At 37.1% G+C, this 27,080-nt stretch overlaps 1 protein-coding gene across 7 annotated transcripts in view; it reads left to right on the plus strand.

Annotated features, from left to right (window-relative positions):
• The window catches only part of RXFP1 (relaxin family peptide receptor 1), a 184,926-nt gene that overhangs the window by 93,492 nt on the left and 64,354 nt on the right, over positions 1–27,080 (plus strand). For 3 of the 7 annotated variants that reach the window (XM_072621367.1, XM_072621361.1, XM_072621362.1), the window contains exons 4-7: positions 4,522–4,627; positions 20,696–20,767; positions 23,665–23,736; positions 26,986–27,057. In XM_072621367.1, the coding sequence (XP_072477468.1) occupies positions 4,522–4,627; positions 20,696–20,767; positions 23,665–23,736; positions 26,986–27,057 (322 nt within the window). The other 4 variants (XM_072621363.1, XM_072621364.1, XM_072621365.1 and 1 more) reach the window with 4 other exon arrangements.

A 27,080-nucleotide genomic window follows, 5' to 3' on the forward strand; every position in this document is an offset into this window, starting at 1 on the left:
AACAATGGAAAGTGTGATATGAAGACTTTAGGTAAAACTTAAATTAAGGTTCCTAATGTACTATAATATTAAAGTCCTATTTTCATATAAGTATACTTCACATTAAACATGAGAGTCTTACTTTTGTCCATTTGGGAGCTAGATGAGAAGTAATTCCAATATTTACTTCAATATTTCAAGTGTCACTGGTATATATAGTCCTCTCACTGATACAGATTGCAACTCCTCTATGACTCAGCTGACAAAGCTGGAGAGTTGCTGTTGTGAAAAATAAATCATCCTACAGTCAATCTGGTATTGAGCCTGTCCTATTTCACTAAATATTCTTGCATGACATCTAGCCATCACCAGGTGCTTTCCAGCTTGGTAGGACCTATATTCTGGCATAGCCTTGAAAAAAAACAGGGTTACCTTCTTGCCATGTAATATCAAAGTAAGACATTAATAGACAAAAGTAAGACAAAAAATGTTTCAATAAACACTTAAAATTGATTTACTTCCATACTTTGACCTCTAGAACTCTATCTGCATATAACATTCTGCATAGGGCTGCCCAGAAAGCATAGTTCTCTAAAAATGTATCTTTAATTTCAATGTCCTAATGTAGAGGCTATGACTTGGAATGGCCTGACCAACCTATCAAGGATTTTGAAGACACCTGACTGAAATGAAGGGGCAAGCCATTGAGAGGACTGAGGTCAGCTCCTAAACAGGGTATGAAGTAGTAGACTAGTCTTAATCTTCTTCCAAGGAATTCTTTGGCCTATGCTGTCTTTTATACTGGTCCTGGGTGAGTCCCAGATCTACAATAGCCATAACTCAGTTCACCTTCCTCAACATCATGATTCAATCAATCATCCTCAACAATCTGACAGTCACTTATAGCAAGATACCCATTTGTACTATATGAAGGATACCATCAACCTCCTCAGTGTGTTGAAAATAGAGATACACAGAAAGCTTTATCCTTTAACCTTGTTGGATTTGCCAAGTTACTCTTGTCCATACCCTCTACATTATCATTGTATCAGACTTTATTTATAACTACCATCCTTTAAATAAATGCCTACACCATTTCTATTCTTCCAAGGAAGATGCTGGATCTGAAGTCAAAGAAAATCAGGGCTCTGTCAACTATTACCTATGTGGCCTTGGGCAAGTCTCTTCACCTCACTGGACCTTGGTTTCCTCACCTATAAGATGGAGAAACAGATGCTCTTTAAGGTCCCTCCCAGATCTGAGTCCATGATCCTGTGTCCTAGATAAAATTAAGGAATTAATAGCTGCTGGTAAGGATATGAGTACTTATCATTCACAAAAGCCAAAAGATAATGACTTCATTTTATTGTATTGTTAATATAAAGGAAGTGGATTAAGATGTTCTAATATGAAGAGCTATGCCAACTCTTCAGAGGATATCTGTAGGACCTTATTTATTTTACCCCTAAATAGGGTAGATCTTTAAAATTTAGCATGAAAACAAACTCTACTTTCTTCACTTCCTCTTGAACGGTGGCAGTTGTTTTTTGTAGCACCTTTTTCACTCTCATTCATAGGGACGTAAATAAGAGATAAGTGACTCACACACAGAGATATACTGCAAATGTTTAACAAACAGTTAGACAGAAAGAAAGATCAATAATCAAGTCACATTTTTAAGTTTAATCTGCATTATTAAATTTTTTCCATTGTTTTTATGTCAAGACTATCAACAAAACAATAAATCAAGCGTTAATTTTTTCCAAATTCTGAGGTATAAATGCTCACAACGAAAATTTAACAATTATCTCTCCCAAGTCAATATGAGAGAGCTTCAGCATACCACTGCCCCCATCTCTTAGGTGTGACTAAAGTAGCAGTCATATGTGTTGCCTACCAATGGCCAGAAACACGTTTACTTTAGAGTCTGGTTTTCCTTGATTTTCAACTAATTATACAAAATTTGAAATTTAGTCATTTGGTAGGAAATGCAGGCCCCTCATAATCTGAGATCCTAAACTAAAATTTCCTTGGCCAACAAGAAGTAAATATAGGAATTTTTGACTGTGAAGATTCTTATTTCCTCAATTATAATGATGCCCCACCTACTTTGAAGCTATTGAAAAGATGTAGGTTTTGTCATATTTGATTTTTGTTTTGAACTGAACTTGTGATTTCATTGATATAGGACACTCCTTTAACCAATGCAGATCACCAACTGCTCTACAACTTTTAATCTCAGAGAGTGACCCTAAGCACTGATGGACTTATTAAGTCACTTTCCCAGGGTAATACAACCAGTGTGAGTCAGAGGCAGGACTTGAACCCAGGTCTTCCTAACCTTCTAAGTAAAAAGACCAGCTCTTTATCCTGTACCACCAGAGCCTTTAAACTAGCGTCTATGGACCTCCATTTCAAGTGGTCCAAGAACAAATTATACCTTTACTTTCACGGAGCTCTAAATGAAATTTAGCTTTGCCTTCAATTATCTTAAAATGTTGTTCTGAGGAATCCTTACACCTCACCAGACTTCCAAAGGAATCCAGGACAGAAAAAGGCACCATCTTGTCTCTCATGTAGCAGTTGTTTTTACTTTAAAATGAGGGTTCTTGAGTATGGGGGGAAGTTGGAAGGGTTTGGATGGGAATGAAGCTTCTTTTGTTTTGTTGCAAATGCGAAAAACAATGTATAGTGGGATCACTTTATAAAACTCATTATTACAGAATGGAGATTTTGGGTTGTTACATCTCTACAATTTATAACTATCTAAGGCAGGCATTTAGCCTTTCTTTAATGCCTGATTATAAAGGGCTTCCACTGCCTATATGATTTCTGAAGTGTAATTCATCTGAAATGCAAGCTGGGATTTCATTTTGCTTCATTTGGACCTCCACAGTCAAAAGCCTCAAACATTGTCAGTGACAGACGCATGGAATTTGTGACATACTCTGGGAAGGGTGCTGTCAGCATCATGACTGTAGAACCAAAACTCTCATGGAAAAACTGTCCAGTCAATGCCCCAGAAAGTGTTGGGAGGGCTGGCTGACCAATAACTCCAACAAGAACAAAAGACAGGTAAAGAAAGCCCCAATACTACTTCTCCACACTCAGAATGTGGATATTAGCCAATAACAAGAGAATCAAACACACTGGGTACCAGAGTCATCTCATGAGGTCACAAAGGAATGAAAATTCTATTAAACTTGTTAATTTGGAAAGTTTAGCTGTGTGATTCATCAATCACATTATTAAAATTATTGACACTTTGTGATACAATGGGACAAGTACTGACTCTAGAGAACCTGCATTCAAAATCCTACTTTGAATGAGGTATGATATTGAACAAGTCAATTAACTTCCCTGGGCTTTAGTGTCCTCATCTGTATTATGCCTGAGAGTGGGTGGTGGGGGAGCAGTATAAACTAAATAGCCTCAGAAGTGTCTTGTCTCTAGTAGAACTATGAAGCTAACATGTACACTCTTTTCCTGCAAGCCTCAAATAGAGCTTCAGTAAGTGTTGAAGAAGGTCCTTTAAGACTTTCTTTCTCTCCCAGGGATAGAGTCTGGTTAAACCTGAGGATACCTTCTCAGAATAATGTTTTGAAATAATTGAAGGAAATACTAGATTTCAATAAGAGATTTGTGAAAATAGGGGTACATTTTTCCCATCCAAATTCACATATCCCCTAAAATCTATTCCCAGATTTAAAATCCCTGTCCTTTCCCCAATCAGCAAAACTAAAGGCAGAAATTCCTTCCTTTCACTGCTTTCTCCTCCCCCCTATTCTTCCCCACACATGACCCACAGGTATGGGAACCAAGAAAGCCTTCTACAATAGAGAAGTCACAGAGGAGCTACTCTTTGGCTCAAAAATTTTGTCAGAGAAGTTCTCCAGAAGCAAATGACTTCTTCAAGTGGTTCAGATGATAGATTACCAAATTATCTGAAAAATTCCTGAGCTCTACTAAAAATTTTTGTAGCAAAGCTATGATATAACCTGTTTAATGAATTTTCTTTTCTTATATTTTCCTCACTAGTTCATAAAAATTATGCAGTGCTCTATTAAAAGCAATGGCTATGCTGCTACTCATAATACTTTCTTCTTGAATAGCTTCAGCGTTAATGTGGACCTCAAAGTGCATCACAGAGGAGCAAGCCAGCTTTGGAAATAGCTACTTCCCTAGATCAAAGGATAGCAAGCTCTAAAGAATGCTGATTTCATTCATTTTGCTGGGAGTAAAGGAGGATAGGTTGGATAAAACAAATGTGGGCTGGTAATTTAATGTACATATTTCCAAGGCTGCATCGTCACATCATTTCAGTTCATAGATGGGTGAATTATTCTTAATAATATTTGACATCCAGAGAAAAAGTAAATCAAATGTGAATTTGGGAACCTTAATTTAAAGCCTTACCTAACTGTCCTCAGCATAGGATATTCTGTGGTACTAAGTAATTTTCTCCTAGCTTCTCTCTTCCTCTTTCTATCTTCCTGTTCATCCCTCAACCTCTGCTATCCCTCTCCCCTCCTCTTCATTCAGTGGTTGATTCTGTGCCAGTGAAATGTCTATGCCAAGGTCTAGAGCTTGACTGTGATGAAGCCAACTTACGTGCTGTCCCATCTGTGTCTTCAAATGTGACTATGATGTAAGTAGAGCAGAATGTCCTTATTTATCAGTCTTTAATTGCACCCAGAGAGACTACATCACAACTAATAATGACACCCTGTCTTTAATATCACATAAAAGAGATCACTGACCCTTGGTTGACAGGGAATATAGTTTGAGTGATTACAAATTGATCATTTTCCTATTGAAGTTAACACTGAAAAGAATAAAAGGACTAAATATCCAACTAAGCTCCATCTGCTTAAGATGGAAGTGCTGACAATGTAACGCTAAACATCTGATTGAAAACTGGAAATTGCCTCTCAGAAAAGAGCCACAGGACTAAAGGTGTAGGAGGTGGCTTACATTTTATTTTGTTTAATTTTATTTATTTACTGAACAAAAGTTAATTTTCTCTCCCTCCCACCTTCTCCCACTGGAAAGCACAACAAAAACCCTTATAAAAACAAAAACCTTTGCACAATCAAGCAAAACAAATTTCTACATTATAGGGCACCATAAGAAATTATGAAAGGGACATTTGAAGAGAAACTTGAGAAGCTTCTTATGAAATGATGCAAAGTGACATAAGCAGAACCAAGAGAACAGTTTATATAATAACAACGCTGAAAACAAAGATACCTTCAGAAGATTCAAGAACTCTCATTAACACAATGATCAACTATGATTCCAAGGGACCACTGCTAAAACCTGCTGCACACCTTCTGACAGAGAGGAGATGGATTCACAGTCCAAAATGACATAGACAGATATATATATATATATATATATATATATATATATATATATATATATATCTTTAGGACATACTAATGTGGGGATTGTATGTGTGTGTGAGGTTCCCATTTCCATGCCTGACCAATGCATAGATTTGGTTTCACTTGACTATAATAACTTGTTACAATATAATATTCTTTGAAAAAATAAAGGAAAATTGAAGGATAAAATGTTGGAGTTTTCCTTCTCTTTTAACTACATTACTTTCAGAGATAAAAGATGTCCAAATGTTTACTGAGATTTTCATTTTTAATCCAACTGTTTCCATATCATATAAACTTAGTCTTTAAATATACATGGTTCAGATGTCAACAAGCACAGATCAATCCATGTGTATAGCAGATACTCCTAAACTAATATATTCAGAGTGGGGAAGGATCTTAGGGGTCATTAAGTCCAACTCTCTCATTTTATAGATTAGGAAACAGAAGCCCAGATCAGTTAAGTGACTTGTCCATGGCCACACAGCTAATTACTGTTTAAGGTGGAATTTGAACCCAACTCTTCCTAATTCTATCTAGTTCCCTATCCACTATGCCATGCTGCTTCAATAAATGCCTGTTGAAATTAATTTCTACTCTGCATTAGAAAGTAGATTGTGTACCTTTATAAGAGTTGGGGGTGGAGAGGGAGAAAATTGTGGATCACACCAGGGAGGAGCTAAGGAAAGTCATGCAAGCAATAATTGTGTCACCTTCCCAGCTAGTCCCCCAGTGCTTTTCACAAGAAATGTTATTCTATGAATCAGGTATCAAATATTTCTAAGCCACCAACAGTTTGTACAGCTGGTGAGAGCCTGGGAAAATAAAAATAAGGGAATATTATAGAACTAGGATCTGAAGGAAGGTTCTTTTCTCTCTGAATTCACTAAGGTGTTTGATGGCACTTTCCCAAGCTCAGAAGGAAAAAATGATCTTCCTTCATATTCTTCTCCCTGAGCAAAGCAGAGACAATCAGAAAGAGACAGAGAGTGAACATGTGCACACTCCATATCACTTCAACCTTAATATTTGTGTGGATGTCATTCAAATTTTAAAGAAAATGTTAATGATGTGAGGTTGTAGAGGCAAATGATACACCTTCACTCTTTTTCCCTTTTCACCTTCCTTTTACGTTGTTTTAAATTGTAAGTTTCTTAAGGGCAGAAACCATTTTTCTTTTTTTATATTTGTATCCCCAGCATTTAATTCAGTGCCTGGCACAAAGCAGGAGTTCTGTATATTGACTGATTGATTAAGTGACTGTAAAAACCCAAATTAAAGGATGCTGGTACAATATGGTGCTATAAAATAAGTATCATTCTTTGTGATCTCTCTCCTCTGCAACATCTTGAAGAGCATTCTGTGGTCTCAAGCCACCAATAGTTTATATAGCTGGTGATGGCCTGGGAAAATAAAAATAAGGTAATATAATAGGCCTAGGATCTGAAGGAAGGTTCTTTTCTCTCTGAATTCAGAACTAAAAATCCTTTTTGAGGGGAACCTCTTTAATTCTCCCAGTAAGCCAGTGAAATAGGGAGTTGGGTCACAGAAAGGTGAATTACTTGACCAGCATGTTAGCAGAAAAATAGGAATTAGCTAAATTTGATCTGAAGATACCTCAGTACACAAGCATTTTTTCAGTATGGGTACCAACACAACCAAATACACCTGTCAGTTACCTAATCAGTCCTACCAATCTTGACTGTGACACGAGCTTGACCTGGGGGTTCTGACAAGTCTGATAGAATTCCCAATAGTTTCAGGATACCCATGTAAAAAAAAATAGAGTTGTCATTTGTGAACAGAGGAGTTGATAAGTCTCAGGTTGAATGATTTTGATTTTGCGGCAAATGGAATTCTCATTCATTTATTTGTACTTCCTTATTTGTGTTTTAGTGGGTGAAAATGAAGTAAGATAACTGAAGTAAGATAATGAAGGGAATTTAAAAGACAAATGGGGAATAATGCAACCATGCAACAGTAGACTTCCAGATCAACTGAAAGTGAACCTGAGATTAGAAAAATGAACCAATGAGCTCAGTCAAGAAAGCCAAGACTGTGTAACACTAAATTTAGATATAGTGTTCTGAAAGGAGTACATACCATTTTCATCTGAAGTCATGCAAGAAGGAATCCTGGAGGAAAGTAACCATGTTCTATTCTTGGGGGATTACAGTTTAAAAAGTTTAAGGTCACCTTGTCTGGGACCAGGTAGGTTTCTTTTACATTCATTTCTAATATTCATTCCAAGCTCTATCATTTCCGAATGTGTCTGCTCCCATTTCTCTTGTTACTAAAAAAAAAAAAAAAAACCCTACAAAATAAACTCATGACCTAAAATGTTGTTAGTTAGAACATAGAAAGGAAAGAGAAAAATGAGTCCTAGGAGGAAAGTGGAAAACCTGGAGGCAGTTGCAACCACAAAGGGAAATAGGCCGATAATTAGATCTCAGGTGAAATACAGCTGAATTCAAAGTTCAGCATAATAGCCAGAGAAGTCAAGGAGGCTTAGTATCCCAAGCCTGGAATCCCAGGATCAAAGAATTATCATAAAAAGTATAAGGGAAAAAAGTCTTAGGGGGAAAAATTCTTGGACCAACTAGTTCCAAGAGGAGCTGACATCCTAACAAGTTGGCTATGGTCTCAATAGGGCCCCAAAGTCTGTCCAAATTCTAAATTCTGCTATCTTTTACAAATCTGACTGCTCAAATGCCCAGCATTAAACCTTTGTGAGGGCCATGAAACCTTTCCACCAGCCCTAGACATTCTTTCAGACATTAGAACTTGACCCAAACAACCCACAGGACGCTCCACTGATATATACATGGTTTACCACAATTCAAAATTATGATCTCAAAGTTTAGTATTCCAAGAAGGGTGGCAGCACCAACTTGAGGCATATCAAAGCTATGTAAAACTGAGAAAACACCAAAAAGGTCTATAACTATGTTTGATAATGAGCCTTTGAAGTTCCGGGCCAGTCCAAGAAAAATCAATAGCTTTTCACATGAGAGTTTAAAGTAATGAGAATAGGGTATTCCTGGCATCATACATGACATGGATTTTTTAAACTAAAAAATCTTACTTTTAAAAATGTTGAAGGAATATTTGCTTTTATACAAAACATTGTTGAAGTCATATTTCCTTTTTGAATGTTCAAGGGCACACCTTTTGAGACCAAGTAAAATAAGCCTAATACTGTACTCAAATCATTTATATCTTTCCTAACTTTTCTCCAATTTGAACATCCTTCTTTCCTACAAGTGATTCTTGTAAAACATTTTCTCAAACCCCCACCTTCCACTCTTCCTGGTCACCTTTCTCTGGATATGCTACAGTTTGTTGATAGCCTTCCTAAAATGTGTTCCCACAACTGAACACTGTATTCCAGATAACATCTAGTGGGCTAGAATATTAAGGACAGGATAGAATGCAGAAGGCAAAGAAGAATAGGTAATAACCAAAATAATATTCCTGACATGGAGAATAAAACAAGCAAATAGCAAAGAGAGAGTAAAGGAAGGGGTAATGGGAAAATAGAGAGCAGACCAATTGTGGATAGTAGTAAGAACCAAAAGAAACTGGCATGGTCTGGTAGTTCCAAATTGTAGAAGGTCTCGAAGACGAGGCAATCATCAAAGAATTCTAAAATTGGAGAGTTGGAAGGGAACTAAGTGGCCATCTAGTCTAATGAATAAAAGAAAGAAATCTCCACTACAATCAGGGGTATGCCAAAGCTACCTCATACTGGCTCCTGAGAGACAATTTTTATATTTTCAGTAGGAGCATTTATGCCTCAAGAATCATCAAATGCCACAAATCAGGGTTTAGTTTATTGTTTTGTTGGTTGCCTACCAGTGGTGTCAAATTCAAATAGATGGGGGACACTAAACCTCACATAAAGATCTTTCTACCTTCTATTTACTTAGGAAACCATATATTAACATTATCTATGTCCCATTGTATTTTTATTTATTGTATTAAATATTTCCCAATTACATTTTGATTTGGTTCAGTGTTGCCAGTCATTGCAGCCTACAGGGCACATGTTTGATATCTCTGGTCTAGACTTTAAGTGTAAGGGGCGCTGACCGCCACACCATCTGGGACGCCACACTGATGGACATCAGGTAAACTGAGTCCGGTGCAGGGAAGGGTGAACAAGATGGCGCTGGAAGGGACGGCCCCACCCCTGGTTTGTTGTTGTCACTATAGTTCCAGCTTGTGTTCATTTCTATAGTTTCGGGTTTGTTTATGTGTGTTACCATGGTTCACTGGGCTAGCTGGCAAAGACTATATAATCAGAGTGCTTGCTTGAATAAATTGGAGTTGCTTCACTGACCCGCTCTCCCGCCTCATTCTCTTACTCGCGAGCTCCACAGGAGGACGAGCAGCCTGCTGGCCAGGCATAAGACTTGCTCCTCTCGGTAAGCTATGCCGTCACCAAAGCAACTTGGCGCCCAACGTGGGGCCAATAGCAACTTGGAGCCCACCAACGTGGGGCCATAGCATTTAAGAAAGTCATAAAGAAAAAGTAGATTAAATTTAAAAGTATGTTGTGCATATGGGTTGGTTGGTCTCTTAGTTTGTTTTTAGGGAGCTGCTTGTTAAACATTTACCAGCATATACTTAACTACAACATGTCCAATAAGTGATCATCCAGCCTCTGCTTAAAGACTTCCCCTTTTAGACAACTCTAATTGTTAGAATTTTTTCTCCTGATATTCAGCCTAGACTACCTTCTTTGAAACTTCCATCCATTCTTCCTGGCTCTGCCACTGGAGCCAAACAGAATAAATCCAATCCCTCCTCCATATGAGAGCCTCAAATATCCCTGAATCTTCTCTTCTCCAGACTAAACATTCCCAGTTCCTTCAGATCCTCATACTCAAGTCTCCCCACCATGCTAGCTACCCTTCTTTGGATACTATCCAGTTTATCAATGTGTTTCTTAAACTGAAGAATAGGGGGCAGAGCCAAGATAGGGGAGTAGAAAGATGCACATACTCTACCTCTTCTCCCACAGCCCCTAAAATACCTGTAAAGAAAGACTCACAACAAACTCTAAAGCAACAGAAGCCACAGAGCAATGGAGTGGAGGAGATTTTCAGCCCAGGGTGACCTGGAGGGCTGACAGGAAAAGTCTGTCACACTGGATGCAGAGTGGAACACAGCCCAACATGGGCCAAGCAGCATCAGAAGGAATAGGACCTGAGCAGGCCTCGCAGACAGAATCCTCAGCAGCAGCAGAGGTTCCCAGATCCCTCAACTCACAAACGCCAGAGTCAGCTTGAAACATCAATGACTGTCATCATTGTTGGAGCCTCAGCTTAAAGTCCTTGGGGGAATTGAGCAGCTGATCTGAATCACAGCAGCAAACCAGGCCTGGAAGTAAAATCCTCTATGTTAATTGTGCCACCCTGGAGGAACTGAGAAATTAGAGGTCCCCAGAGTACACCCTACTCTTGACAAAGGACCCAAAAGTCAAGTAATTGGTTGGGAAAACACCCAAAAAAGGGGGAAAAAATAAGACCATAGAAGGTTACTTTCTTGGTGAACAGGTATTCTCTCCCATCCATTTAGAAGAGGAAGAACAAAGTTTACCATCAAGGGAAGACATAAAAGTCAAGGCTTCTGCATCCAAAATCTCCAAAATACATATGCAATGGTCTCAGGCCATAGAAAAGCTCAAAAAGGATTTTGAAAATAATTAAGAGAGGTAGAGGAAAAATTGGGAAGAGAAATGAGAGTGATGCAAGAAAATCATGAAAAGTAAGTCAACAGCTTGCTAAAGGAGACCCAAAAAAAATGCTGAAGAAAATAACACCTTTTAAAATAGGCTATCTCAATTAGCAAAAGAGATCCAAAAAGTCAATGAGGAGAAGAATGCTTTAAAAAGAAGAATTAGCCAAATGGAAAAGGAGGTTCAAAAGCTCACTGAATAAAACAGTTCTTTCAAAATTAGAATGGAACAGATGGAAGCTAATGACTTTATGAGAAACCAAGAAATTAAAAAGCAAAACCAAAAGAATGAAAAAATGGAAGATAATGTGAAATATCTCACTGGAAAAACAACTGACCTTGAAAATAGATTGAGGAGAGACAATTTAAAAATTATGGGACTACCTGAAAGCCATGATCAAAAAAAAGTCTAGATATCATCTTTCATGAAATTATCAAGGAAAACTGCCCTGATATTCTAGAATCAGAGGGCAAAATAAATACAATCCACTGATCACCTCCTGAAAGAGATCCAAAAAGAGAAACTCCTGGGAATATTGTAGCCAAATTCCAGGGTTCTCAGGTCAAGGAAAAAATATTGCAAGCAGTTAGAAAGAAATAATTTGAGTATTGTGAAAATACAATCAGGATAACACAAGATCTAGCAGCTTCTACATTAAGAGATTGAAGGACTTGGAGTATGATATTCTAGAAGTCAAAGGAACTAGGATTGAAGCCAAGAATAACCTACCCAGCAAAACTGATATAATGCTTCAGGAGAAAAATGGTCATTCAATGAAATAAGAATAACCTACCCAGCAAAACTGATATAATGCTTCAGGAGAAAAATGGTCATTCAATGAAATAGAGGACTTTCAAGCGTTTTTGATGAAAAGACCAGAGCTCAATAGAAAATTTGACTTTCAAACACAAGAATGAAGAGACGCATGAAAAGGTAAACAGGAAAGAGAAATCACAAGGGACTTACTAAAGATGAACTGCTTACCTTCCTACATGGAAAGATAATATTTGTAACTCTTGAAACTTATCTCAGTATCTGGGTAGCTGGAGGGATTACACACACACACACAGAGAGAGAGAGAGAGAGAGAGAAGGAAGGAAAGAAACGAACAGAGAGAGCACAAGGTGAGTTGAATAGGAAAGGATCATATCTAAAAAAAAGTAAATTTAAGAGGTAAGAGAGGAATATATTGGGAGGAGAAAGGGAGAAATGGAATGGGGCAAATTATCTCTCATAGAAGAGGCAAGAAAAAGCTTTTCCAGGGGAGGGGAAAAGGGGGGAGGTGAGAGGGAAAAAGTGAAGCTTACTCTCATCACATTTGGCTCAACAAAGGAATAATATGCATACTCAATTTGGTATGAAAATCTATCTTACACTACAGGAAAGTAGGGGAGAAGGGGATAATCAGGCTGGGGGGATGATGGAAGGGAGGGAAAATGTGAGGAGGGAGAAATCAGAAGTAACCACTCTTGGGGAAGGACAAGGTCAAAAGACAGAATAGAAGAAATGGTGGCTGGATAGGATGGAGAGAAATATAATTAGTCTTACACAACATGACTATTATGGAAGTCATTTGAAAAATTACACATATATAACCTATATTGAATTGCTTGCCTTCTCAGTGGGGATGGATGTGGAGGGAGGAAGGAAGAGAAGTTGGAACTCAAAGTTTTAGGAGCAAATGTTGAGAACTGTTTTTGTGTATAACTGGGAAATAAAAAAACAGATATTGGGGTATAGAAATTTATCTTGCTCTACAGGACAAGAGAGAAGATGGGGATAAAGAAAGGGAGGAGCGTTAGAAGGGAGGGCACATTGGTGGAAGGGGCAATCAGAATGCAAGGCGTTTTGGGGTGAGGGGAGGGAAGAGATTGGGAGAAAATTTGGAACTCAAAATTTTGTGGAAATGAATGTTGAAAACTAAAATGAATAAATTAACTGAACAACTAATCACATTAGTCCAGATAAAGTCTGACAAGGGCAAAGTACAGTGACATTACCATTCCTGTAACTTTGCCTCTCTTAATGTAACCTAAGTTTACATCAGCTTTTTCAGCTGCCACATCACAATGTTGCTTTGTGTTGAACCTGCAGTGCACTAAAAGCTCCAAATCCTTTTCAGAGCAATTGTTGTTTCTCCATGCCTCCTCCGTCTTGTATTTATGGAATTGATTCAGTTCAGTATGCTAGCATATCAAGATCCTTCTGATCCTAATTTTGTCATCCAATGTATTGGGTATCCCTCCCAACCTTGTATCATATCTTCTATATCTTTATTCTAATCTTTGATAAAAATAATAAATAATGCAGGACCAAGCACAGATCCCTGAGGAGACCTCCTGACATATAGACAATGAACCATTAACAACTATTCTTTGAGTCTAGCCATCCAACCATATAATTATACATGATCATTTAATCTATATTTCTGGACCTTATGCACAAGAACAGTATGAACTTCTTTATCAGAATACTTTGTTAACATCTAGATAAACTATATTCATAGTCCTCATCCTAAATCCCTACAGACATGCTAGTAATCTTGTCAAATAAGAAAATGAGATTGGTCTATCATTTTTTGTAATTACTGCTTCACTTACTGAACATTCACTAATTTTCCCTTTCTAGGTAGTCTAATGACACTTTCTGGAATTTTCTCCAGGATTTGAAGTCAAGCTTATTCACCTATAATTTGCAAACTCTGTTCTCTGACTTTTTTTCTTTTTTTTTGCAAATCAGAATAGCATCTTCTCTTCACAGGTACATTGTGGCACCTCCCTCATTTTCCATAGTCTCTTAAATATCATGGCTATGGTTCAGCCATCACAGCTACCAGTTTTTTCAGGAACCAAGGATATGGTTCATCTGGGTCCAGTGGCTTAAATTCAAGGGCAGATAAGTGCTCTCTTACTATAGACTCACTTATCTTGGGCATCAAGTTCTTGTAAGTAATTTTGTTTTGTCATTTACAGTGTAAAAGTCATTCTCTTTTGCTGAGAAAACAAACAAAATATGAAATGAGCAGCTTTACCTTCTCTCTTTTGGAAGTTATCATACTAAGGCAAATCTAAAAATCTTTTGTTTTTCTCCCAAAATAATTATAAAAGCCCTTTCTGTTGTCCTTACCTTCCTTCACCAGTCTCAGCTCATTTGGAGCATTAGCATTACTGACATAATTTTTATAGGACCATTCCACACTTACATTCATTCATCTTGGCAGCCTGACTGAGCTTGTGTCTTCTGTACATTTCTTTTGTAAAATCTAGCTTTGTTAGTGAGTTCCCTGTATATTGAAGTATCTCTTTAGAGAAGTCCTATTTTTTCTTTTCATTGGAATTATTTCCTTTGATGTGTTCAAAATTTCTTTGAGCATCAGTTACTTCCTCTGAAATTATTTATTCTATAGAATAGTAACAATTTTTCCTCTAAAATCTGCTTTCCCAAAATCTAAGGGGCCATGACGGACAATACCTATTTCTCTTTTCTTTCCCTATCATAAACTCTAAGATGGATTAATCACTTTTTCCTAAGGTTCCCAGCATTTTTACCCCAGGAATCACTTCCTCTTAGTTAGCAAAAACCATATGCAAAATAGGTTTTCCTTTTGTTTATTCCTCTACCTTTTCAAAGATGAAATACGCACTATAGCAAATAAAAAAGTATTAGCTATTCTACTTTTGCTGGAGAGATCGCTCCAGTAGATGGCTGAGTGATTGAAGTCCTTCATCACTATTACTTGCTTCTGTCAGTCTTGTGATCTATTTCCCAAACTCTTCATCTATTTTCTTCTTTCTGTCCAAGTAGTCTGTAACAAAAGCCAATGACAAAATCATTTCTATTTCTCTCTCCTTTGACCTTCAGTCAAATATTCTTTTTCTCATGCTTCTCCACCCCAACCTGACTTATTCCTGGATGTCCTCACACGAGTATACTTTCTTGATATAGAATACTACCCCACTCCCACTCCTTTTACTTGTCCTATCTCTTCTCAATAAGGTCTACCCATCCAGAGCCAAGGCCTAATCATGGGTTTCACTCTACCAAGTCTCAAACATAGATACACAGTCAAATTTTGGTGATGTTTGATTTTTAATTGTTTTGTTGGTCAGTCCTTCAGTGATTCCTAAAATACAGTCCCTAAATATTGCACTAAAACCTGGATAGAGGAGGTGATAAAAAACCATATTTTATTTAATTTCCCAACTCTTTCCTTAATTTGGGATAGGACTATTACAGATTAGTAACTTGGTATGGAGACAAATTGAAAGTGAAAGAAACTGAAATTTTAAAACCAAGCTCCAACTGGTGGTGATACTAAGTTGTTTTTCACAAATGGAAATTCACTTTGGCAAAAAATGAATAAGCATAAGTCAATTCCTGGAATTATTTATTCATTATTCCAACTTTCTAACTATTAGCTCCTTTTAGTAGCATAAGCAGTTGCCTTTAAGGAGCTGAGTGAATGACTGACGTTGGACTTTAATAAGAAGAGCATTTATTTGAGAATTAACTTCAAGTCTTGGTTCTGCCACAGGTTAGATAACTTTGAGAAAGTCATATAGCTGTCAAGTGGAAAGATATACTAAATAGTAGTACTGTGATTTTTCCAACTTCCAAATGGGGAAAATAACTTCATCTCTCTACAAAGATATTGTGACAACAGGATCATAAGTCCATATCCATAGAATGTGAATTTTATTTATTTTATTCTGAACTTGAAAAAAAACAAGTATTCCATACATATTCAAGCAGAAAAAAAATGCACACTTTGAGTGACTGTCATTTTAACTATTAATTATGCCAAACCACTACAAAGAATACATGAAGGAAGACACTATCTGCACCCACAGAAAGAACTAATAAATAAAAAATATATAATTGTATTACTTATACATACAAATTTATGTCTAATGATGGCCATCTTGGGGAGGAGGGGCTGTAGATGAGAGGGAAGAAAAAAAGGAAAAAAGGTACATGATAACTTTATTATATATTTAAAAGGAATAGCAAATTGTACCTAACAGATTTGCAGTTTCACGTACAATCATCTTTTTTTTTCTATTCTACTTTGTTATGGAAATGTTTGTTTTATTTCTTAAGTTCAGAATAAAATACATTTTTAAAAAGAACTTATATGTTCTAAAATATCCATAGCCATATAATTTGAAGGACTCATCAAGGTCAAATCCAACCACCTCCTTTTATAGAGAAGGAAACAAAAGATAAGAGAGGTTAAGTGACTTTCCCAAGATCACAGAGGTGTCAAAATTTGAACAAATATTTTGAAGGGTTTCCAAAAGAAAGGTGTGCTAAAAGTTTATGCCTGGGAAATAAGGCATTATTTACCAAAGAAAATGCTCTGTGAATAAAACGATCAGGCCAAGATTGATACATTATTTACTTCAGAAAAGCAACAGATTTCTTTTTTTTTTTTAATTTATTTATTTATTTAACTTTTAACATTCATTTTCACAAAATTTTGGGTTCCAAATTTTCTCCCCTTTTGTCCCCTCCCCCTCACCCCAAAACACCCAGCATTCTAATTGGCCCTGTCTGCCAATCTGCCCTCCCTCCCTCCCCACCCCTTCCCTTTGGAAGGCAAGCAATTCAATATAGGCCAAATCTGTGTAGTTTTGCAAATGACTTCCATAATAGTAGTGTTGTGTAAGAACTAATTATATTTCCCTCCATCCTATCCTGTCCCCCATTGCTTCTATTCTCTCTTTTGATCCTGTCCCTCCCCATGAGTGTCGACCTCAAATTGCTCCCTCCTCCCCATGCTCTCCCTTCCATCATCCCCCCCACCCTGCTTAGCCCCTTATACCCCACTTTCCTGTATTGTAAGATAGGTTTTCATACCAAAATGAGTGTGCATTTGATTCCTTCCTTTAGTGGAATGTGATGAGAGTAAACTTCATGTTTTTCTCTCACCTCCCCTCTTTTTCCCTCCACTAATAAGTCTTTTGCTTGCCTCTTTTATGAGAGATAATTTGCCCCATTCCATTTCTCCCTTTCTCCTCCCAATATATTTCTCTCTTACAGCTTAATTTCATTTTTTTAAGATATGATCCCATCCTCTTCAATTCACTCTGCGCACTCTGTCTCTATGTGTGTGTGCGTGTGCGTATGCATGTGTGTGTGTGTAATCCCACCCAGTACCCAGATACTGAATAGTTTCAAAAGTTACAAATATTGTCTTTCCATGTAGGAATGTAAACAGTTCAACTTTAGTAAAGTCTCTTATGACTTCTCTTTGCTATTTACTTTTTCATGCTTCTCTTCATTCTTGTGTTTGAAAGTCAAATTTTCTTTTCAGCTCTGGTCTTTTCATCAAGAATGCTTGAAAGTCCTCTATTTCATTGAAAGACCAATTTTTCCCCTGAAGTATTATACTCAGTTTTGCTGGGTAGGTGATTCTTGGTTTTAGTTCTAGTTCCTTTGACTTCTGGAATATCCTATTCCACTCCCTTCAATCCCTTAATGTGGAAGCTGCTAGATCTTGTGTTATCCTGATTGTATTTCCACAGTACTTGAATTGTTTCTTTCTAGCTGCTTGCAATATTTTCTCCTTGACCTGGGAACTCTGGAATTTGGCCACAATGTTCCTAGGAGTTTCTCTTTTTGGATCTCTTTCAGGCGGTGTTCTGTGGATTCCCTGAATATTTATTTTGCCCTCTGGTTCTAGAATCTCAGGGCAGTTTTCCTTGATAATTTCATGAAAGATGATGTCTAGGCTCTTTTTTTGATCATGGCTTTCAGGTAGGCCCATAATTTTTAAATTGTCTCTCCTGGATCTGTTCTCCAGGTCAGTTGTTTTTCCAATGAGATATTTCACATTATCTTCCATTTTTTCATTCTTTTGGTTTTGTTTTGTGATTTCTTGGTTTCTCATAAAGTCATTAGCCTCCATCTGTTCCATTCTAATTTTGAAAGAACTATTTTCTTCAGTGAGCTTTTGAATCTCCTTTTCCATTTGGCTAATTCTGCTTTTGAAAGCATTCTTCTCCTCATTGGCTTTTTGAACCTCTTTTGCCAATTGAGTTAGCCTATTTTTCAAGGTGTTATTTTCTTCAGCATTTTTTTGGGTCTCCTTTAGCAGGGTGTTTACTTGTTTTTCATGCTTTGCTTGCATGTCACTCAATTCTCTTCCCAGTTTTTCCTTCACCTCTCTAACTTGATTTTCAAAATCCTTTTTGAGCTCTTCCATGGCCTGAGCCCATTGGGTGGGCTGGGATACAGAAGCCTTGACTTCTGCGTTTTTTCCTGATGGTAAGCATTGTTCTTCCTCATCAGAAAGGAAGGGAGGAAATGCTTGTTCACCAAGAAAGTAATCTTCTATAGTCTTATTTTTTTTCCCTTTTCTGGGCATTTTCCCAGCCAGTGACTTGACTTCTGAGTGTCCTCTCCACCCCCACCTCGCCTCCAGATCCTCCCAGCCAGCACTTGGGGTCTGAGATTCAAATGCTGCTTCCCAGCCTCAGGGCTTTGGGCGGGGGCAGGGCTGCTGTTCAGTGTGAGATTAAGTTCAGGTGCTCAGGTCAGGGCAGGCCGCCTCACAGGCTCCGTTCGCTCAGGGGGTTTATGCAGAGACCTTCAACAATGGATCCAGGCTCCTGCCTGCTTGGGGAGCCCTGGTCTGCTCCCGCCTCCACTGCTGCCTCCTGAGGGGGTCTGAGTTATGGGGGCACCCCACTCCCCTCTCAACCCGCCAAAGAGACCCTCTCACTGACCCTTGTCACCTGTAGGTGGAGGGACCTGCGCGGCTGCTGGATATTCCGTCCCTGAAGCCTGCTCAGATCTTCTCCTTTCAGCGCTGCACCGCTGAGGCAGGGTTGGGCTCTGCTCCGGGTCCGGGGCACGAGGGACCTTTTGCAAGAGGTTTTCAGGCTCTCTGGAGCAGAAATCTCGTCCGCTCCATTCTGTGGCTTCTGCTGCTCCAGAATTCGTTGGTGGTTCTTTTTTCTTTTACAGGTATTTTATGGGCAGTGGGTTCGGAGGTAGTGTATGTGCGTCTTTCTACTCTGCCATCTTGGCTCCGCCCCCCAAGCAACAGATTTCTTATGACTACGACTGACTTACATATGAACAAAGCAAGCTATAGTATGAAATCGAAATTTATACAGTATACACATTTTGTGAGTGTATGTGGCAGCATTAGGAGATCTGGGCCACATAAGAAGGTGTAAAAGTTCTTGGAGGGAGGTGTCATTAGCTAGAATAAAGTTTATGACACAACTGCTCTGTTTGGTTGTGTGAAAGGTAAGATTAGTATCTCTGCAGGATTGCTAATTCAACAACTTTTAACAGTCATTGAAGGCACTAATCAACCAGTGGCTTTAATATAAAATAGTGGTACCTAAACATAGCTAGTCCATTTCACAGTGAACCATGAATATCAGAAAAAGTATTTCTGGGTATTTGTATCACATAATATGACTATCCCAATCTGCAGCCTCGAATTCACATGTGGCCCTCTTCGTCCTCAAGTATAGATTCAAAGAGCCACATTTGAGGACCTAAAGAACCACATAAGACCTCAAGGTCACAGGTTCCCCACCCCTGGAATAGATGATAGAATGACAGAACCAGAAGGGACTTTAAAGATTATATGATAAGGCACTTTGGAGATTAGTAACAAGTAATTAGTGACTGAACTGACGAGAATCAAGCCCTCCAGACTTGATCAAGTGTCCTCTCTACCACGCCCCAACAACTGTGTAAGAGATAGAAGGTTTGGGTTATATCTAATACTATCAATTATGTAGATAGTTTTTGATCAAGCTGTAGACTATTAGGAAATATTCCTATACAACATTTCAGAAAGTAGTTTATTCAGCAGTACTAATAACAATTTCCCTGACAATTATTTTCAAAATGAAATGAGATTAGCAAAATTGTTTTGAGATATATAAAATGGACATTTTGAATACAATTGAAATGAACTTTTCATTTAATTTCATTAAAATTTACAGCTGAGCTGAGGAGCCAGTCTGGTAGGAGGGAGACCACTGGGTTTACAGTTAGTTGGCCTGAGTTTAACTGATTTGGACACTTAATAGCTTCTCCAAGTTTCACTTGTATCATCCATGAAGTAGCAGTGAAAACATATATATTAACTACCACTTCATGTTTTTACCAAAAAAAAAAAGTTCTTTGCAAACCAAAAAGCTCTTACAGACATGATCTATCTCTTTTTTAATAATGTTATCCAGGTGGGGAAATGAAAAACAAAACTGGATATTCATTAGATGGCAAAATTAAATGAAGGCAAAATTAAGGTGTTACACATCCTAGTATTAGCAAAATGCTAGGGTGGTTATGTTGTGTTCTATATCATTTGACCTTAAATTAAGGTTTTCTAATCCATTTGCCTATAAAAAGAGCTATTTTGAAATCAAAATGTTGGACCCATTTAAAAATTATGAAATACTAGGGTGAATTTGATGTGTATGAGCTACTATGCCACATGGGAGGGCACAAAATGTGTGATAAAATAAAGCAATAATTGTTTATTACCCTTATAAATACCTATTTATAGATTACCATTATAAAACCACCTTAACATCAAAATTCACACTAATTTCAGGTCACTACAGTGGAACTTACTAAGAAAACTTCCCAGTGATGGCTTTAAGAAGTACCAGGATCTTCAGAAACTGTAAGAAAACATTTGAATCCCACAAAATTATCAGAAACAGAGATGACTATCTTTTTTATGTTTTTGCACATGCTATTTGAATTTCCCTTTACATCTCCCCAGGGAACATCAATATACAATAAAGTCTCAGAAAAAAATAGCCTTCCCTCTCTCTCCTTCTCTGTCTTTTGAGCAGGGAATTGTTAGGTAAAGACTTTTGCTGCTGCAAAAGTTTCCTAAGACATTCTGAAACTTCAGAAAACTCTCACTGGACAGAACAGCCACATAGAAACTGGAGCTGTATACACATCACAATTCCAACAATGCTTTCATCACCCTCCTCCATCCATCTACTTCCCAAAAAGGGAATTCTCAATAATCAATGTGCTCCTTAATTATGCTAGAAAACAAGGCAGTATAGAATGTATATCCCTCCCCCAGTTAAGTTAAACTAAGGGTATATTCTAGCTCATAGCTGCAAGTAAACTGAAATTTATAATTGGTAGTCAATTCAAAAATCGCATTTGCACATTATTTTGACTCAGAATTGGTACCAGGATCTTATTTCCTTTACAGATTAACACCCTATCCATCCCAGAGTCAAGCTGGTACAGTGGTAATGCTGATCTTTGGGTGTTATTTAGCAACATTGTAGTATAGGGAAGAGAAAGAGCCAAGCTTAGAGTCTGGAAAGTCTAGGTTGATTCCTGCCTCAGAGTCAAGTGATCTAACCTCTCAATGTGCACACGCAGCCCTCTATATCTCTTACTTATCTACATCTTTTTAGAGTAATTTTCCTTACCAAAAGCTCCTTACAGTCAAGAAAGAGGTAGGGGGAGGTGTAATGGGGCGGGGGGGAAGTTGGGGAAAGATAGGAAGGAATGAAAGAGAGGGAAGAAGTGGGGGGAGGAGTGAGACAAGAAGAGAGGGAGACAGAGAGACAGAGAGAGAGAGACAGAGAGAGAGTTTAAAAACTGGTTTGAATGTTTATGTCATGGATTATTTAACCATCTATAGAAAATGTAATGATTTCTCATTTCATTTTCATTCTCCAAAGCTATTTCTTATCTAGAAAAGCTATGTCTGTATCTCACCATTACACTAAAAACTTTAAAATGTCACTGATGGTACATGAGCAATTTAAAAATAAAAAAGAATTCCATAATAGAATACTTTCAAAATATAGCATTATCATATTTAAAAATAAGAATTTTAATTACAACAATATTTCATAACTTAGGCTGAAGTTTTTGTTATCAAGAAGAGATCAACATTACAGTCATTCCTGATAGACTCACTCCAATAAAACTGTTCTCACTAGTTTCTTGATGGGAAAACATGTTTGTGTCTGTAGTGCCACCTCATGGCCACAGTTTTAAATGCAGCTAGTAATAGTCAAATACGGAGTTTTGCCACATAGAAATTTAGTCTTTTGTTCAGATAACACAGAGCAAGGGACTCAGTAGTCAACCTGATTCACTTAATAATGAGAATAAAATAACTAGCTCACAAGTAGCCATTTGATAAACAATTAACAATTTCTTGCTTAGCATTAGATCTCTTTCTTTTGTCCAGATCTGTAATTTTAGATCATATTATCAGACAAGATGCTCCAAGGTAAGGAAACTCCATTTTCCTATGAAGATAAGCTAGTATTCTACAACTTCTTGAGGCATTGGACTTGCCTGGAGTTACTCAGGTATCATGTGTTAATTCTATCCACTAGTCTATATTGCTCATTATGACCTGGGTCATTATAATAACTTTTTAAAATGACTTTCCATAAGGGCTAATTTAACAGTATGTATTTCATGAGGTCATAGCTTAAGGGAGCTTAAAGGTTATCTGTCCAACCTCCTCATTTTTAAGTAAAGACACTGAGACCCAGAGGAATTAAACAATTTGCCCAATATCACACTGGTAGTAAAACCAGAGCTAGAATTTTAACCCAGATCCTCTGACTTCAAACCCCAAGTTCATTCTATACTGTACCACATTGTATTAATTACAATCAAATGCTGTGTAATAAACATTGAAGTATAAACAAAGGTGGAAATTCTAAAGTGAAAAGAATATGTACAATCACAGGGTGCACAGAAGAGAATAGTGACCACACACACACACACACACACACACACACACACACACCCTCCCTAGTCCAAGCAGTCAGACAAACAGTTGGGTCATCTTGGTCATTTTCCTGAATGCAGGGGAGAAGCTATCTTGAAAAGCCAAGGCTTTAATTTGTGTAAACTTGGTATTTCTCTGTTACTCAGAAAAAAGGTGAATCCCAGTCACAAAACCTGCTTGTCAGTAGTTAGACTGGCCTGAGGTCTAAGAACACTAAGTAATAACTTGTTCTGAGGATGAAAAATTGCAGAGGGGAGGGGGCATCTAAAATTTACCTTTCGAGAGATTTTGAACTAAAGTGCCATGTAGCATAGCATAACATTTAATGTGTTTATTATATTTTGTTGCTAAAGACTCTAAAAGCATTTTTTTTGCTACACAGTTTTTATTTTAATGTTTCATTTCCAAATACTTTATAAGAACATTGCACGCATTCTTGAACTTAGTTAACATTGCTACAGTATCTCCAAGGCCTTCAAAATCTTTTTTTCCGTACTCACAATAGACCTATAACTGCTCATTAGGATTCAGAAATGACTAAGGGGGTTTTCTGGTCGTTTTCTTTCCAATGAGATAATTTAGGATGGATCCTAAGCTCTTCTAAGAGCTATTTTTTAAGTTTTTTTCATGTTTGCTTGTTCATGTTTATCCCACAGAACTTTAAAATAAGTTTATTTTAAGGTTTACCAGTATTTTTTAAGTATGCTGGATGCTTATAAATCATGTTGATACCCATCTTTATTCATTTATTTCATTTTTCACTGTTTTTATTACCATTTTCTTCCTAGGTACCTGCAAAATAATAAAATTAGATCTGTATCCGTGCATGCTTTCAGGGGACTGCATAACCTTACTAAGCTGTAAGTACCAGCCTTCATTTTTTTAAATACAGATCAAAAAGATGAGGTCTTGGGACAGTGCTTAAGATAAAGAATGATCTGGGTTATTTTCTCTAGTCTATTCACACTCTTTTAGTCCAAATGTTAGTGTTTCTGAATTAATTCAATGTAAGGTAATAAATATTGATTAAGTGCCTACTATGTGCAAACCCTGTGGGCTGAGGATCTAAAGGTAAAAACAAATACATTGTCTAGCTTGAAGGAGTTCACAACGTAATAGGAAAGATAGGAAATTTATGAGACAGCAAGTTGGGTGGGTATGCTGAAGCCAGGAAGCATCTCCATAATTTTAGCAATAGTAGGAAGTGGTTGGGAAGGAAAGCAAGGGATGAAAATGTACAAGAAAAAAAAGATACAATCCCACCACCCCACCCTTAACCCCCCATTGTTGAGTCACAGATCAACCCCCTCTGGGAAATGTTCTACAGCTACACTTTGTTCTCCTACCTCAATCTAATTCAATTCAATTTTTTACCACCTACTATACACAAAATACTATTAGGTACCAGAGATTTGAAGAAAAAAAGGTTTCTACCCTTAAGGAGCTTCTGTTCTCCTGGGTGAGAAGGGCTGGGGAATGATTAATAAATACAATACTCAGTTTGTATATGTTTGTTTGCATATTGTCTCCCCTGTTAAATTGTGAGCTTCTTGAGGCAGAGACAGTCATTTGCCTCTTTTTTGTATCTCCAGTGTTTAACATAGTGTCTGGCACATACTGGGCATTTAATAAATGCCTGACTATTGACTATTAAAGTGGTTTGTTTTTTGGTTTTTTTTTTACTATTAAAGTGTTCTGCTCTGTGCCTAGTTGTCTGAGATACAAAAGCAGTAAAAGCATCTTCAAGAACTTTATTATTTCTCACTGGAGAAATAAGATCCGTTTCCATAAAACTATTAAGGGTTAACTATGTGGTTCAGCTCTAAGATGGAGTTCAGATAAGGGAATTATCAGGATGAACTAGAATAATCCTGGAGGGGGTAAGAGGTTCAATTTAAATACCACATCTTCTAAGAAGCATTCCATGGCTTCCCCCACTTAAAAGTAATTTCTTCCTTATCTGATTTCATAGCACATTATATTCTCCTTATGATCCTACCATATTCTCAGTTGCATTTTACTTAGCTACATCCCTAATTCACCACCTCCATTACTTGTGTATCTCTGGATCTTTCCAGCACTTATCATAGTGACTTACACATAGTCTTGTATTAAACGGATGTTTGAAAGACTTAAGAACTCTGATCAATAATGACTTCAATTTTGGAGGACCACTAATGAAGCATGCTACTTCTTGATAAGGAGATGACAGGCTTACAATACAGATATAGACATGCAGATAAATATAAGAGAGAGATGATGATGATGATGATGATGATGATGATGATGATGATGATGATGATGATGATAGATAGATAGATAGATAGATAGATAGATAGATAGATAGATAGATAGATAGAGACAATGCAGGAATTTGTTTCAACTATACATACTTGTTATAAAGGCTTTCTTTTTCTCTTTTTCCAATATGGAAAAAGGTAGAACAGATTGGAAAATAGATTTTTTTATTCATTTAAAAGTATAAAATTTTATAAGACTTTTTGTTCATGTAGAAGCATAAAAGTTATTTTAGAAATAAACGTTAGATGAGAGGGATATGGATGGAAGCTGGATAAAGTAACGCCAATAATACCAGTAATGTTGTAATGCCAGTCCTTCTTGATTAGTAGGACTCCCTTGATGATTCCCATGTTGTTTGCATATGGAAGAGCCCTCAGAAACACTGGGGAAAGAGAGGAAGTTATTTTTGAATCCTATCATCTATCTGGAATGCAAGGAGGGGAATAAAGACATTTCTCCCTTGGCTTTAGGGAGAAGACAAAATAGATCACTTTTGGTGGTGGTGATCACCCCTACTATCCACAAAATAAGACACTTTCCTAGAGGGAGGGCATTCTAGGTAGTAGATAAAGTGTGGTGTGAACTATACATGTCCTAGAAATTCGGGAAAAGAGAGACATCCATATAGACTGAATACTTGGGAAAACCATCATGGAATCTTAAAGAGTGCCTTGAGGAATGGCTAGGATTTAAATGAGCATCAGGGAAACTATTCTAGATAGGTAGCTTGGCACATATCAATTTACAATGGCACAATTTACAATCCAAAGATAATATAATTTATACCAGGTCAGCAACATTGTAAAGAAAAACAACTTTGAAAAACTTAAGAATATAGGGTTGTAGAGTTATTATTACAGGGGGTCAGTGAGACTATCTGACCACAAAAAATTGTCTTTTTATCTTCAGTAGCAACAAAATAAGCTGCATAATTCAACATAATAAATATTCTATAAACTAAATAAATGTTGTAACCATGTATAATTATTTTTCAAATGTATAAACAGGGTGTAATGATTAACAAAGTATTCATTTTAAGACATTATGAAATTTATGGTAAATTTTTGTCAGCATCTATTTCCTCAATCAGTTGGTCCAAAAAAAGAATCCTTTTTGGGAGAGTGAAGAACCCCTGTTTACAGAGAAAAAAAGAAGAAGAAAATCTCTAGCAAAAGATTGAGCTTTAAGGAATGACTATACTGAGGGTGCAGTTGAAAGAAGAAAAGGAAACAAAGGAACACCAATGAAGATTAGAAAACCCTTTATGAACATCCATTTTAATTGTGTTTTGGAGGTTACTTTCTTCATAAAAGTGAAGGCGCTGTGAGGCAGATAACACAGTTGTTATCTCCACTTTACAGATGAAAAAAGGAGAAAGTGAATGAGCATTTATTAAGCACCTATTATGTACCAATTGATGGAATCAAAGAGAGATTAAGTGACTTCCTTACAATCATATTAACTAGTAAAAATAACAGAGCTCCATTTTGAATTCAAGTTTTTGACTTCCAAACATAGTACTGTTGGTGGTGTCATAGCCCCCCCAAAAAAAACCCAATCATATTAGCCATTAGTGAAATGAGAATATATATGTACACACTTTTGCTACTCTTTGTAAAAATTAATGTCTATAGAATAGCTAACGTCCAAACGAGAAATGAAAAATTAGGCTAGTCATTAGATGCTTTTTTCTTTGCAACACCACAATTCCACATGTTTTAATATCTCTAGATTAGCTTAATTCTCCCCTACATTCATTTGACAAATAGAATAAACTCTAAAGTATATTTCCATTATCTTTTTTTCAGGTATCTGAGCCACAACAAGATAACTGTTTTGAAGCCTGGTGTATTTGAAGATCTCCACAGACTGGAATGGCTGTATGTTTTCTTTGTAAGCAAAA

Source organism: Notamacropus eugenii, chromosome 6, assembly GCF_028372415.1.
Source record: "Notamacropus eugenii isolate mMacEug1 chromosome 6, mMacEug1.pri_v2, whole genome shotgun sequence".
Taxonomy (NCBI): Eukaryota; Metazoa; Chordata; class Mammalia; order Diprotodontia; family Macropodidae; genus Notamacropus; species Notamacropus eugenii.